Source organism: Thamnophis elegans, chromosome 9 (assembly GCF_009769535.1).
Source record: "Thamnophis elegans isolate rThaEle1 chromosome 9, rThaEle1.pri, whole genome shotgun sequence".
NCBI classification, from domain to species: Eukaryota; Metazoa; Chordata; class Lepidosauria; order Squamata; family Colubridae; genus Thamnophis; species Thamnophis elegans.
Genome location: NC_045549.1, coordinates 30,414,282 through 30,431,007, shown reverse-complemented (window position 1 = coordinate 30,431,007; position 16,726 = coordinate 30,414,282). Strand labels below are relative to the sequence as shown.

Genomic DNA, 16,726 nt, shown 5'->3' with positions numbered 1-16,726 from the left:
ATTTCTTTCCATTTCATTGTTTTTATTAGTTATATCTCATCATTTTAGTGAAAAAATGTATAGGGAATGAAAGGACAAAGTTATATATTGTAAGGAAAGTTTGAGGATGTTTGTTTTCTAGTGTTAAACCTGTCTGTTTTAATTTAATAGAAATCTGATCCTTTTCCTGCTCTCAATATAATCTATTATTAAAAGGCATTTTAACAGATATGAAAAAATAATTTAAGATATCAGTGTTAACAAAAGAGTAAGCATAGAATCTCTAAACTTTTTTCTTGAATATAAGATTCTGACATGGGATGGGTTAAAATTACTGACAGTCACTGAAGATGGGGGATTGGAATAAGACTTGGATTTCCAAGCAAACATTCTCATTTTTTGGCCAAATTAAATAAAATTACATCAAAATAATTTAGAGATGATACATGAGTCAATTTAAACTGACATATATAACTAAAATATGTTATGGTCTGCTTAGAATAACTAAATCAGAAAGCTACAGTTTCTTCTGTGGTGGATATGGCCAAGGAACAGAAAATTATGAGGTTTGGTATTTAGAGATATGGGTAAAATTATCAGTCAGTAATCAAACTAGGTCCAAAATAAAATTTGTTAGGAAAATTCATTGAAAAAAACATAAAATTTAAAGAGTTTATTATTTATATGTTGATAACATCAAGAATGGTAAAAAAAAGTGTAAGTAGAGAATTTTATCTTTGGATGAATTATATAATAGGTTCTAGAGTCTATTGCAGCTGAAAAAAAAACTCATTTGATATATTTCAACCAAGATAATCCATATCTTTTTAAAAATAGAATAAGGCTTTCTATTTTTCATCAACTCAGAAAATCTATTGACAAAGAATTCTATGTTCTACTCACACACAGGCAGAGGTGGATTGCTATGCAACACTTCTGCGCATGTGCAGAAGCATCCAGGTGGGTGGGCGGCACTGTTCCCTCTAAGTTGCGCGGCTGCGTGGCCACGCACTTGTCAAGAAAATGCCGCGCAGCAGTTTCCAACTGCTGCGCAGTGTTTTCTAGCATGATAAATCCTCGGCCTTCCCCAAAATGAAACTGCCCAGCCGGGGTGAGCAATGAAGCCAAAATGATGCCATGCAATTCAGGACCAAGAGGAATTGACAAGCCTGGCAGGTAAAAATCCTCCCCCGCCGCCACCACTAGCAACCCCTGACCCAGTTCAAGCTTGTCAAGGAGTGGCTGTGCTGCCAAGCCAGTTCTGTCTTTCGGCAGGCCAAGCCAATCACCGCACGAGCAACTTAAAGGTGGTCATGAATAAAAGGCGGGAGCGTCTTGGGGGTAGATTCGGCCTCCGCAGAAGGAAATGTGTGATGGACGGGAGGGAGGCGGCGGTAGAGATGGAACTGCGGCGGTGGCGGCTCGTGCCTCAGTTCGGATGGGCGCATTGCATCCTTTTTGCTGTGTGGTCTGGCGGGTGCTGGGGCTCCTCCTGGTGGTTGCCTCCTCTTTCCCTGAGGGGACAGCGGAGCGCTTCAATCTCCCGGAACCTGCAGCCCCGTCGCTTATTGGCGTCTATCTGGGACTTGTTTTTGAAGCTCTGAGTGCGTAAGGCAGGCGGCGAGTCCGCGAATTGTTTTCCTGAAAGTAATCTCCACTTAACAGAGTGGAGCTTCCTTGTGATAACCGTGAACAGGACCACCAGCCCCAAAGGGCTGCTGGAAGCACATTAGAGCACATTGGATTTCAGAATTCCAAACGGTCTGTTGCACTTATCTATTGCAAAGTATAGGAGCGAAACACACACACACACACATTTAGTCTGGGATTGGATTTCTTTCTGGTTGATTCTGAAAGTGTAGGGTCATATACCTCTTTCCCTTATCTGTCAGGGGGAGGCTTTTGCTGACACTTGCATGCTGTCATTATGTATTTTCTTTTTAAATGCTTTGAATTAGTCTTCTGTTTTTTTACCAATGGCACAAGAGAAGAAAGGGATAATTTTCAGGAAATAGAAAACTAACCTACGGTATTGGTTCGCATCCTTTATAAATCTTTGTATTTTCCCGATGTTTAACTTTGACTATTCATTGAAAATAATAACAATCAATCATTTCCCCACCACAAATATTTAACATTTTTCTTCTAGTTCATGGTGCTACATTTTATGAACTACTTACAACTATTTTTTCTTTATTCCCCCATTATGCACCCATCAACATTCAATTGGACTTTTGTAATAGGATACTACCAGTGGTGGGTTGCTAACTGGTTTATTACCGGTTTGCCTGTACTTGTGCATGCACCCAATGCTTCTGCACATGCGCAGAAGCATCTGGAGGGTGAGCAGAGCCTCCTGCTGCTGCCACTACCGGTTCGGCTGAACTAGGCTGAACCGGGAGCAACCCATATCTGTATACTACCAATCTTGCATTGATTTGGAAAAGTTCTGGTCTGCAATTTTATAGTTATCATTTTAAGATTCATGTTCAAAAGATCTCCACCTCAAAACGTACTGTCACCTGGAAGACAATTTTGGAGCACTGAGTATTGTAAAAGAATTCTTTGTCTTCTCACTTATTTCAATTCCTTCAAGCCTCACAGAGCAGGAATAGAAAAAGATTAGGTTTATATAAAGGCCAAATATGTGTGTGCATTTGTACATAGAGGAAAGAGGTAATGAAAGCAGAGAAACATGGAGAAAATTCTGATCCTGGTCTACTTGCCTCTAGACCACGGGTGTCAAACTCACGGCATCAAGTTGCTGCCACGTGACGTATCGTGACTTTTTTCCCTTTGCGGAGCTGGGGTGGGAGTGGTCTACCCATTACACATCCGGCCCACAGGGCACGCCTGTTTGACACCCCTGCTCTAGACTGTATCTAAAAGTAGTTGCTCAAAGAGAATTTAGTTCTTGACAATCCAAAAACTTCATATTTATCTACAAGGTCGTAATAGAAAATTATTTTTAAAAATAGACAGCCTTAGAAGCAATGAAAAAAACAGAAATTTTACTTTGCATTAAGAGAAAATAGAAATATTAATTCCACATTTCCAGTCCCAAACTCTCTTGTTGAAACCTTAATGCATGACACTGTTGTATGCCTGACACTCTTTGTATAAGCATACATTCACCATGCGATACCCATTGCTTAAAATGGTTCTTGTATAGCAAAATATCATGCTATAAAGATAGTTAACAAATTTAATAGACATAGTTAGACATAAATAGATAGATAGATAGATAGATCTCACAGATACTCATAGAAATAATTCCAGATGCTGCCTCCAAATGTTTGAAGTAATGGAATAGATGCTCAATTGCTATGTGGAAATCGGACTGAGAAGAGGTCACCACAATCTGGATGTAAATAATTCTGTATAAGCAATATACTTTTTGATTCAACACATTATGACTCTTGAGCATCTGCTTCTGACACCACTAGTTTCTAAGAGAGATAAAATCTCTAGAGATTTCCTTTCCCTGGAAAGTTGGAACCAGATCTATGGTAAGAGCTAAGGGGAAAAGGCTAAAACCAAAAACAACGAACTAAACAGAGCTACTTATTTTTTTTAAAAAAAATCTGGGAGGGAACTCAAAGGGTGGATGACTGGATCATATTAAACAAGAATTATTTATATTGAAAACAAATTGTGACAAAAGTTTGGAAAGTAAATGAAGGTATTAAAGATTCGGTGCCCTACCTATGGTGTTTTCACTACAGAAATAATTAACATTATCTAACACACCACAGCATGATTATCCTATAGAAGCTTTCATGGAAAATATAAAAATGAAAGATTTTATCATTGTAGCAAGAGGATAATTTTGAAATTACAGATAATTATGTGTGCAAGTTTCCGTTTCCATTCAGCTTTAATATCTAAGCATTGTTGTGAATTTCCCTGGTGAGGGACCATATTATGCATATAGCACAGCACTTGGAAAACTTAAACATAAAGCAAAGAAGATAATGATTTTTACAGATGTTGCTCCATAGAGAGTTCAGGCATGGAAGCTCCAAAAGAAAATTTAGATCCAGATGCACAAAAAAAAGTTTTATGAGTCAAATGCTGCTAATAAGTTTGCTATTTCAGGATCTAGTGAAGTAAACAAATTGAAGTCTTTTAAAAGTCTTTTTATTTTTTTTCATGTTTTAGAGGAGGTTAGGCTGACCAGACTAGGGGTGAAGAATTTTCTGTAAGGGGATTTATTTGAGTAAGATTTATTTAGAAATATTAGCAAGTATTTGTTTCCATTTTATGTTTCTTCTTTGGTTTCATTAGTTCTTTTGTCTTTGGCTTTTTAAAACTTTCATTTTAAATTTTTGTTTCCATTTTATATATTTTTTTTCTTGGTTTGGCTGGCTGTTTTAATTTTTTTGTTCTTTCTTGAAAAGTTATGTCAGCAATGTTTTTATTTTCCTTTATTATTGGTGTCATGTAAGCCTAAGAACTTGGTGGAATGTAGAAGACCTTAGATAGCCCTCTCAGATAGAATTACCTAATTCGACAATTTAAAACAAAGCCAGAATTGAGAAGACAACAAGCAGTAAATGCTGCTTCTGCAAAGAAGTTGAAAAAAACAGTGGATCACCTGGTTAGCTGCTGCAAGAATAATGACAAAGTAGAACAATGGTGTTGGGATACTACTTGCAAATAAGCAAGATGCACACAATAATAAAAAATGAAGAAACTAAAGTGGTCTATGACTTTAAAATTCAAACAGACAAGCATCTGCTAACATTTCAGACTTAACACCTGTCAAAAAAAGATGACAAAAGGTCTGGATAGTGGATGTTGCAATACCAGGACAAAGACGAAGAGAAGAGAAATAACAAAATATGAAGACCTGCAAATGGAATTATAATGACTATGGCAAAATAAAGCAAAGGTAGTAATAGGTGCTTTGGTGCAATCCCCAGAGACCAGGAACAACACTCTAATACTATTGGTATTGACAAAATCATCATCAATCAATTTCAAAAGGCAGTTTAAATAACATCTCCCTAGGTTAAATCCTTATAAGGACTGGATAAGTGAACAAAAATGCCAAATGCAGTCTAAATACACCTGGCTGACTGCAATCAGCTACAGTAATACAGTAATAATGCTGTTTCATTTTCATATGGTTTATGCATGGGAGTCCAGCACTTTAGTTTGCAATGCAGAAAAGCTTTTACTCATATGATATGGGCTTGTCCTGGTATAAATGGAATACAAATACTTGCAGTTTGAAGTAAAATACTTATTAACAATGGTTATTTTTACTTTTTCTTAAATATTTTATGATAGTTCCCCAAGTCTTGCCAGCATAAGAAGCATGTTGTTTGGGCAAAGGTCTGTGAAATGTGAATCCTTCCCAATCAGGTTCTAAATCTAAACCATGTAGCGCAGTCATGTCAAACTCACGGCATCATGTTGTCATGTGATGTCTCGTGACTTTTCCCCTTCGCTAAAATCGGGGTGGGGGTAGCCAGCGCATGACGCATCCAGCCCAAGAACCACGAGTTTGACATCACTGATGTAGTGGGTTTACATAAGCACAAGAAGCTCATTGCTTCGGATTATTCATCCAAAAATGGTGGGGGAAGAGGATCAGGTGAAAGAGACACAGATGAGAGATACACCCAATCTGTGAGGAATCAATCTATTCCTCATAAGATTACAATTGTGTTAAGATGAGATAAGATGCCAAGATGTAACTTGTTTTAACATGGTATTCATGTTAACACAGAGATACAGTTCACTACATTAAATGGGCCTCCATGGTAATTCCATAAAGAATAGGAAACTTTTTGGGTTTGGGGTAATTTGAAATTTAAAGAGTGGGGGGTGAATGGGTTCACTTACAAAATGACTATCACAGAAACTTACCCACTGAGAAAATATAGTGCTTGAGTCATAAAACATATTTCTTTGAAGTCAAAGTAGTCCCCCTACATACTTCTCTTAAATAAATAATATTTAAAAGTTGGAGGATGGGGAAGGAATATAAGCACCAATAGAAATGTAATACTTTACTCTTTTACTAATAAATTATCATCAGTATTTCCCCCATTTTAAAGTAAACTTTGAGGAACTGTTCTAACAAAGAAAAATTACTAGTTCTTATTTCTTTTCTATATATTCTTTCTCAATGTTCTTTCTCACTTGTATCCCACATTAGCTCTTAACTAAAGAGGACAGTCCATTTTGTTCTGATCATCTGTTCTGAGTCCCCTTCGGGGGAAAAGGGCAGCATATAAATATAATAAATGAAATCTTTTACAAATACTTTCTCATTGCCATTCTCTAATGCTTTTTTTTTTTTACCAGGGGCCCAATCCAAGAGATTAACAGCATTGGATGCAGAAATGGCTATAAATGTACCTAGGTTTTTTTGCATTAAATTCAAGTCTAATCCCATCAGATCAAACCCATTAAGCTCTTTGAATTGGGATGTTTGGGGTGTGTACCTTTCAAATCAGCAGCACCCAAGGAATTGTTCCTTGTCACACAGAAGCCCTTTGCATCTCAAATGTAATCTGTTCATACAGGTGGAAAATATCTGATATGGCCTTCACTCAAGAAAGGAGTTACAGCTCAGAGAAATGACCTGGTTACAGGGCAGCCCTAGATTTCTCTGGAGCTTTCTTGGTGCTCACTGTAACTTTCCTTTTTGCTTCATAATGCTTCATCTGCTCTATTTGTTTGCCATAGTTAAGAGAAGAAACAGAACATACAGTGCACAGAAAAGAATATGATAGTTGCTGTGCTCAAAGTAGAGTTTTTGGTTAAACCTTATAGCTTCCGTGGGTATTTTAAGAAATAATTGCATCAATATAAGACACGAGGATGTGCAAAATGGTTAATGTACAAAACATGATGTGCATAAAAACATCTTTGGAGAGGTTGCCTCTGAACTGAAACATGCTGTTTGTTTTGGAAATAAAATAAAATGGGTCTGCTTTGTTCTCAATATAACCCAAAACATGACTGATCTGTATCAAAGTGTCTTGCTGGCAGGAAAAGCTATGGACATTGACAGAAGCAATTTTGGAGGAGAGACACTGGATGGGAAGCAGGTGAGGTGCTGCAAAGATAGAAATGGTTTTATAGAATATGCTATGGAAATGGAAAGCAAGGCTTTGGAAGGTTTGTCCATAGCAGGATTGAACTAGGCATACAAACTAGAGTTGCTGAAGGGACGATGGATTATTATGTAACTGTCTTGCTCTACTCACTGAATAAAATCACTCCAAGATCCAGACAGGTTTTGTTTCAGCGAAAACCCAGAACAAAAGCATTCCACAATTCACTCTACCGACTGTGACTCATCCAGAATGGCTCTGCAGAGCATCTACAATGCAATGTATCCTCTTGGGGTTCAGAAAAAAGTATTATTTTTTTGTTTTGTGCACACCCAACCAAGAAGCTTTAGAATATGAGATTAAACTTCAAATTTCTTCAACAACATAAAACAACACACCATCACTTCAAAATGTACTTACTGAGCATTATGGAGAATGTTTATATTACCTGTAGTTCAGAAATTGCACTAAGACATAATCCGATTTATTTGTTTATAGTTTAGTATGAGGTATGAACACAAGTCTTGTGGCTTATTTAGCAAGCCCCAAATGATGGTTCAGTATATAAAGCTAGTGATTGTGTTCTTCTTGCTTCATACATAAGTCTTTTAGACAATTTTGTACTGAAATAAAACCATCTAACAAACTTATGAAGTACGCCTCAATTACACAAAACCATATGTTCATATTTTAAATTAGTGCAATTGTAATAACTAATTTGTGTTTTAGTTAAAGATAATTTAATATAAAGTGCTCATTCCTGACTGGCAAATAGATTACCAATGGGCAACTAGAGAATGCGTGAATGATAATGTACAGACATGGCTTTTATTATTTATTCATAGAGAACAGTGGGTTTCAATGTGCGCCTTTGAAAAATGTTCAAACTGGTGGAATATAATAAAAGCACTGTGGAAAATTCTATTTCATTAACTTTTAATCATAAATCACTCTTTAAAATAAAACATAAAATAAAAGTCTGTCAGAAGCACTTAGGTCTAGAAAAGAGAGAAGGACAGCGGAAAAAAGAAAGGAAATATTACCAGGACATTCATTTTTTTCCTGCTGCCTGTCACTTTCCTCCTAAAATGAGACAACCCAAACAAAAAGACCACATTTTTTGCCTAGATATATGGGTTTAGGCCAATATGGTTGAGAGATAAACACAAATTACTGCACCATGTTGAGGTAGATATACTTTGCTATATGTGGCACAAAATGTGTGAAACTGTGGCACATCATGTACAACAGCCTTCAACAATAGTCCTCAGGGATACAAAACACAGATCTAGCCTGCTCTGCAATAATATAAAAATCAAGTCAGGTCTGTAGCAAATCACTTTTTATATGAAGATTTCTATTAAGTTTTTATTATGTAACCTGTCCAATTCTTAGTCAAACATTTTTCACTCTTTATTTTTAAAAAGGCCACTTTGCACAAGAAATGAGATTTTTGGCCAAGGGCAAATGACAGAATTTGTATGGAAAAGTTCCCAGATTCAATTTTGGCATCTTCCAGATTAGTTTGAAAATCTCCCAATCCTAATCCCCCCCGCCCCGGCAAAACTGTTACCACTTGCAGTTGATACTACTGAGCTAAAAGGTCTCAAATTTTTGCTGGTCCTTCCATATATGTTCATCGGAGAGGGAATTGGACTATATCCCAGTCATGAGATTATTATTCATCTTCCATGTGTTTTTCAACTTTATTGTTTTTTCCAAACAGAAATTGTAATGAAACCATTGAGTGTATGCATATTTTCATATAAAAATAACTTCAATGTAGATTGTGTGCATTTTTAACTGCCAACCCCATTAAACAATTAATGGGGAACAAAACTGAGGAACTCCGGGAGATGAAGCGCCGAAAGAGACGCCTAGAGCAACGATGGAGATCCAGTAAGTCTGAGTCAGACCGAGCGCTTTTAACATCCAGCATCAGAGCCTACCTTCGGGCAATTAGGACGACCAAAAGAACACACATTGCCTCTCTGATTGCTTCTGCTGATTCGTGCCCAGCCGCCTTGTTCAGGATAACCCGTTCCCTCCTAAATAGGAGGGATACGAGCGATCCTTTGCAAGGCAGAGCTGAGGATTACGTCCAATTCCTCGCGGATAAAGTTGCTCGGCTTCGGACGGACCTGGACTCCAATTGCGCAGAGCCAGCCGAGGCACCAGGGGAGAATCTGGCAGGACATCACTGGATTGATTTTCAAGCTGTTACCCCTGAGGACGTGGACAAGGCCATGGGAGCTGTAAGTGCCTCCACATGTGTACTGGACCCGTGCCCCTCCTGGCTGGTCGCTAACAGCAGGGAGGTGACACGGGGCTGGATCCAGGCGGTTGTTACCGCCTCCCTTCGGGAGGGGTTCTTTCCCCCCGCTCTAAAGGCGGCGGTGGTGAGACCCCTTCTGAAGAAGCCATCTTAAACAACTATCGTCCCCCTTTGTGGGGAAGGTTGTTGAGAAGGTGGTAGCCTTTCAGCTCCGGCAGTCCTTGGAGGAAACCGATTATCTAGATCCCTTTCAGTCGGGATTTAGGCCTGGCTACAGCACGGAAACCGCTTTGGTCGCATTGATCGATGATCTCTGGAGAGCCAGGGATGGAGGTTATGCCTCCGTCCTAGTGCTCCTTGACCTCTCAGCGGCTTTCGATACCATCGACCATGGTATCCTTCTGCGACGACTGCGGGAGGTGGGGGTGGGAAGCACTGTCCTACGGTGGTTCTCCTCTTACCTCTCGGACAGGTTGCAGTCGGTGTTGGTCGGAGGGCAGAGATCGACCCCTAGGCCCCTGAATTATGGGGTGCCGCAGGGTTCGGTCCTGTCCCCCCTCCTGTTTAATATCTACATGAAGCCGCTGGGTGAGATCATTCGACGGCACAGGATAAAATACCATCAGTATGCGGACGATACACAGCTGTATCTGTCCGCCCCGTGCCAACTCAGTGAAGCGGTTGACGTGATGTGCCAGGGCCTCGAGGCTGTTAGGGACTGGATGGGGGTTAACAAGCCTGTACTCAATCCAGATAAGACTGAGTGGCTAGTGTGTTTCCCTCCTACTAATTGGCCAAGTGTTCCATCTCTCAGGCTGGGGGGGTCAAACAGTACGCCCCTCAGACAGGGTTCGCAATTTGGGAGTCCTCCTGGACCCACAGCTGACTTTTGAACACCACTTGTCGGCTGTGACCAGGGGGGCATTTGCCCAGGTTCGCCTGGTGCACCAGTTGCGTCCCTACCTGAACCGGGAGGCCCTCACAACAGTCACTCGCGCCCTTGTGACCTCCAGACTGGACTACTGCAATGTGCTCTACATGGGGCAGCCCTTGAAGAGCATTCGGAGACTCCAGCTTGTCCAGAATGCAGCCGCGCGAGCGATCGTGGGTGCACCTCGGTTCACCCACGTAACACCTATCCTCCGCGAGCTGCACTGGCTGCCTATTGGTCTCCGGATACGCTTCAAGGTGCTAGTTGTCACTTATAAAGCCCTACATGGTATTGGACCTGGGTACTTGAGAGACCGCCTGCTGCCAATTACCTCCACTAGACCGATTAGATCCCACAGATTAGGCCTCCTCCGAATTCCATCCGCCGGCCAGTGTCGACTGGCGACTACCCGGAGGAGAGCCTTCTCTGTGGCTGCTCCGACCCTCTGGAACGAACTCCCTGTGGAGATTCGAACCCTCACCACCCTCCAGGCCTTCCGCAAAGCCCTTAAAACCTGGCTGTTCCGACAGGCCTGGGGCTAAAGAGCTGTTGCCCCCGTCTCGAATGGTATGACTGTCGTGTGTTTTAAATTATGCATTGTTATGTGTCATTTTTTAATTTTTGTCTGTATCCCCCTTTCCTGGTTTGAGTTGTGAGCCGCCCTGAGTCCCCTTCGGGGGAAAAGGGCAGCATATAAATATAATAAACAAACAAACAAACAAACAACAATTGAATATTGAACATTTAACATTTTATACACTGATCAAATGGCAAGAGTTAAATAACATCAGTGGTTATTTCATACAGATATCAATCTTGCGCATATACAGTATCTATAGAATTACTGGATTCCAAGTGTGATCATATGGTATAAGCCACCCAATGACTTATTTACTCTGTTCATTAGAAAATGCTTACTATGTAGAAGATTGAAGGCTCTCCTACCCTGTGAATTGCTGCCCATTTCAGAGTTAGACCAGCCTGTGGTTATGCATTTGTCAATTCAAAGTTCTCAAAGAACCCCAGCTGAGAGATGACTTGAGAGCAAAAAAAAAACCCATAAGCTGCCTTGTATGCATGGAGCAGTATGTTGTGCCCAGCAGGGCATCAAGATTACACAGTTAGGTTTTTTTTTAATTTAGCCTTGCTAATCAAAAGACTTCATATCATTTGCCAAAAATAGAGAATCACACCCCACTCTTTGATGTGACTCAGTTAGAGATCTACAAAGCACTAGCAAGGTCCTAGTCACAAATAATGAAGTTCTTTGCCCAACTGCTAGATTTCCTATCACCAGACTTTCGGAAACTGAGATAGCGAATAGAATCAAGTTCAAATAATGAAAAAAATGATCCCATGCAATTCAGCATCAAAAAACATCCTTTGCTAATATTCTTTTTCTGTCTGAATGATATTTACTATATACAGATGAAACTCAAAAAAAATAAAATATCATGCAAAAGTTCATTTATTTCAGTAATGCAACTTAAAAGGTGAAACTAATATATGAGATAGACTCATTACATGCAAAGCAAGATAGTTCAAGTCATGATTTGTCATAATTATGATGATTATAGCTTACAGCTCATGAAAAGGCCGTCTTTGGATCCAGCCATTTTAAATAACTATCGTCCAGTCTCCAACCTCCCCTTTGTTGGGAAGGTTGTTGAGAAAGTGGTGGCCTCTCAGCTCCGGCGGTCCTTGGATGAAACCGATTATCTAGACTCCTTTCAGTCTGGATTCAGGCCTGGCTACAGCACGGAAACTGCTTTGGTCGCACTGACCGATGATCTCTGGAGAGCCAGAGATGGGGGCCACGCCTCCGTCCTAGTGCTTCTTGACTTCTCAGCGGCCTTCGATACCATCGACTATGGTATCCTTCTGCAACGGTTGCGAGAGGTGGGGGTGGGGGGCACCGTTCTTTGGTGGTTCTCCTCCTACCTCTCGGACAGGTCGCAGTCGGTGTTGGTTGGAGGGCAGAGGTCGACCCCTAGGCCCCTTAAGTGTGGGGTGCCACAGGGTTCGGTCCTGTCCCCCCTCCTGTTTAACATCTACATGAAGCCGCTGGGTGAGATCATTCGGCGGCACGGGATAAAATATCATCAGTACGCGGACGATACACAGTTGTATCTATCCGCCCCGTGCTAACTCAGTGAAGCGGTGCCTGGAGGCTGTCAGGGTCTGGATGGGGGTAAACAAACTTGCTCTCAATCCTGACAAGACCGAGTGGCTTGTGTTTTTCCCTCCCAATAATTGGCCATGTATTCCAACTCTCAGGCTGGGGGGTGAAATTATACGCCCCTCAGACAGGGTTCGCAATTTGGGAGTCCTACTGGATCCACAGCTGACTTTAGATCACCATTTGTCAGCTGTGACCAGGGGGGCATTTGCCCAGGTTCGCCTGGTGCACCAATTGCGTCACTACCTGAACCGGGAGGCTCTCACAACAGTCACGCCCTTGTGACCTCAAGACTGGACTACTGCAACGCGCTCTACATGGGGCAGCCCTTGAAGAGTGTTTGGAGACTTCAGCTTGTCCAGAATGCAGCCGCGCGAGCGATCGTGGGTGCGCCTCGGTACACCCACGTTACACCTATCCTCCGCGAGCTGCACTGGCTGCCTATTGGTCTCCGGATACGCTTCAAGGTGCTAGTTGTCACTTATAAAGCCCTACATGGTATTGGACCTGGGTACTTGAGAGACCGCCTCCTGCCGATTACCTCCCAAAGACCCATTAGATCCCACAGACTAGGCCTCCTCCGAATTCCATCTGCTGGCCAATGCCGGCTGTCAACTACCCGGAGGAGGGCCTTCTCTGTGGCTGCTCTGGCCCTCTGGAAGGATCTCCCCCTGGAGATTCGGACCCTCACCACCCTTCAAGGCTTTCCGTAAAGCCGTTAAGACCTGGCTGTTCCAGCAGGCCTGGGGCTGCTGAGTTCCATCCCCACTCGAACTGGTGTGCTTGTTGAGACCTTTTAAATTGCTTCTGTATTGTTGTTTGTTTTTGTTTTCTTTCCTTTTGTATTGTTCCCCTTCCCTTTCGGTTTTGTTAGCCGCCCTGAGTCCCTCGGGAATAGGGCGGCATACAAGTTGAATAAAACCTCTAAACCTCATGTCCTTCAACTATTTCAGTTTTATATTAGGAAGATGAGTGCACAAAGCTTTTATTTTATAAATTTGCTTTACACATAAACATAACTAGCCACAATTTGAAAATGGGTGGGTAGCCAAAAATGCTTAATTTTTGAAATAAACAGAACTAATTTTGGGGCACAGTCTTACACTTCTGCACATAAGGTTTGCAGGACTATTTTTACTCGTTCTCTTTGCAGCTCTAGCAAGTGAAGCGTCTTAAGAGATGCTGTCCTCGTTTTCACTAGCATGCCTGTTTCTGAATCAGATGACAATTTTGTCCCTCCTTCAGGTACATAATATTTATTTTTACGCTAAAACGGTACGTTTTGAGCAAATACTCAACAGCAGATGCTAATTCTCAACACAACTCTGTTATTAAAATTTATTTTTAGAGGGCTCTTAAGTGAAAAACAGTTTTCTTTTACAACCCCAGAAATGAACCTACCTGTCCAATTATGAGTGGAACTACAACAGTCATGAACAACTGTGAGAATATAGATGAAAAAGGCACAGAAGAAGAGGATCCAAGCTACAAGACAAAATGAAATACAACATTAATATAGGATTTTAATTACAATTGACTTAACTATGAGTTTGTTTAACTCAACAGGGCAGTATTTCTGTATAGCCCCTGCAGCATTCCAAAATTTATGTGGGCTTTGTGTGTCTCTGCATTTAAATAGCTGAAATCTTGTAAGAACAGAGAAATCACACAAGATGTTGACATTCTCAGGAGAGGAAGATCTGGAATGAAAATGCTAAAATCTCACAAATGTTTCTCAAGATTTTGAAATTTTGTTTCTGTTTTATTTTGGCTCTGCCCTCTGAAAAAGCTGCCAACCAATTGGAGTTAAAAAATTGAAATCTGTTTAGATTAGTAGGTAGGTATGTATACTCCCGTGGCATCACATAAAAACATGGGAGAATTCCAGGAATTTATTACATACATTGAATCTGTTACTGTACACATAAACATATCCTTCAAGGTAATTCAAGCAATATCCATTATCCTCAGGAAGGTCTTAAAGTTCAATACTGACTTAATCCTCCACCAAAGAATTAATTATTAGTCAGTCATTCTGACATAACTATATAAATCAATTGGTGACAACTACTTTAGCTCAATATCCAGAACCAATAACTCTTAAAACCTTACAGATGTACTAGACTGTACAGTTTTGCATCATGTTCATACAGTATCATCACTAACCTGCTGGTGAAACTGGGAGTCATAACTAAACACAACTGGAAAGCAAAGTTCAAAAAAGGCTGCCTTACATTATGTTTCCTCAGGATGTGGTAGAAACAAATCTTAGAATTAAAACCAACAGTAAAGTGCTGTTAAAGCACATTGATGCTTAGAGGAAAAATCAAGATATTCTACCAGAGTTTATATCTCCAGAGATCTTCCATATAGCAGAGTTTTCATTCCATTTCTATCCCACAATCCCTCACAAGCCAGTTTGTAGTCAATCCTCAATCACCTCCCTTCCACTTGCCTTGAAATACTGAAACCAGTCATTGAGAACAAATATAAGCCAAGCCATTTATAAGACTATGCCTTTCTAGCCAAGAGGGCAGCACAGATTAGATAATAACCACAAGGATTTACTGGTACCCTACTTAAACTGAGAAAAACAAGTGAAAAATCCATAGATTTGATTTGTTTCACACTTGTGCCTTTATGATGCAGCATTTCCAAGATCATGTGACTGCAATTTTGGGTCTTGGTGCCTGACTTGCAATCACAATGTCGCAGTGAGCCAAGTAACATGATTGTGACTTCTGACGTTTCCTACTGGCTTCTTACAAGCAAAGTAAATGGGGAAGTCGGCAGAAAACTAAAGTTACAGTCACATCATCTATGCACGCATATGACTCTGAAAAGAGGAATAAATGGTTAACTTGGACTTAGGGGCTGGGAGATGGGATCAAGAATTCAATGCCCATGGATACAGAATAGTCAGTGATAATTAAACTGACTGGAAATGGATTTTAAAAAAAATTAAGATTGGTTTCATTAATGAGATTACCCATATTGATGAGATTACCCATATCACTTAGGGGTGTACTCACGTTTGTTGCCAGCAGTTTAGACATTGATGGCTGTGTTACGTTATTTTGAGGGGACAGCACATTTACACTAGTATACAAGTTGTATACTGACTACTTTACATTGTAGCTAGTTTCATTTCTTCAGTGTTGACACATGAAAAGATATACTTAAATATTACAAAATGTGAGGGGGTGTACTCACTTCTGTGATATACTGAATGAAGCAATGTTTTCAGATAAATCAGTTAATTAATCAGTTAATCTGTATCCAGAAACTCACCTTTCTAGTTTATATTCCTTTCTAAGATAGTATCATTAGATTTAAGGACAGCTAAAATAATTAGCGAATTTATTTACTAATTATTATTTTGTAATTATAAATGAATTACACATTATAGACAGAATGAAAACATACGATAGAAATCAATTTCCATTCCATATTTCCATGCTTCTCAGACCAACTGTTCAACTTATCTCATTTTGACAGACTAACAAATATCTGAACGATGGTATTCTCCAAGGAGAATTTTTTTACTTTTGGCAAGAGTGCTGGCCAGGTGTTTTGGCCAGATGGTGGTTACCAATGTCCCAATTTGTGGATTCTCTTGCTTCTTTATATGTTCCATCTGAGCTGCGAAAGTAAACACCAAATGTTTTCCTTTCCATAGATGAGTTTTTGAAGACAAGGTTTCCATTTATAGACCTTCCAATTTCATAATATTCTTATTTGAATCAAATGATATTTAAGTAATTTAGAATAATATTTTTTTAATTGGCCTTTATTTTTATAAATAAGTCAAGTTGGCAAACATACCTAATACTCCTTCTTCTTCCTACTTTCTTCACAACAACAAACCTATGACATGAGTTAGCTGAACAGTGAATGCCTGGCCCAAAATCACTCACATACTTTTCATGTCTAAGGTGAAATTAGGACTCACAGCTCCTGGTTTCTTGCCTGTTTCCTTAACCACTAGATAAAGAAAGTGCTACTGGTTTGAAGAAGAGGTAACTCTGTGCAAATATGTCCATTTTTCAAAATCAATGGCTTCTTTCTATGTTTTATCATATGTAAAGTTGTAAAACTAAAAACAATAGCTGGGAAGACTGCAGTGATTCTGGACATTTCAGAAATTTAGCACCACAGTCAATACTAGCAATGTTAAAAAATTGTTGCCTTTATTTAAAAGATTTGTATGGCAGACCATCTTAAAACACTTCTCTAGGCACCTCATAACAACAATAAAGCATCTAACCATAAAAACATAAAACTGTAAA

General features: G+C 40.0%; 1 protein-coding gene across 2 annotated transcripts in view; it reads right to left on the bottom strand.

The window, feature by feature from the left end:
- The window catches only part of SLC10A7 (solute carrier family 10 member 7), a 174,031-nt gene that overhangs the window by 31,639 nt on the left and 125,666 nt on the right, over positions 1–16,726 (bottom strand). For both annotated transcript variants that reach the window (XM_032224161.1, XM_032224159.1), the window contains one exon: positions 13,839–13,922. In XM_032224161.1, the coding sequence (XP_032080052.1) occupies positions 13,839–13,922 (84 nt within the window). The remainder of the gene's footprint in view (positions 1–13,838; positions 13,923–16,726) is intronic.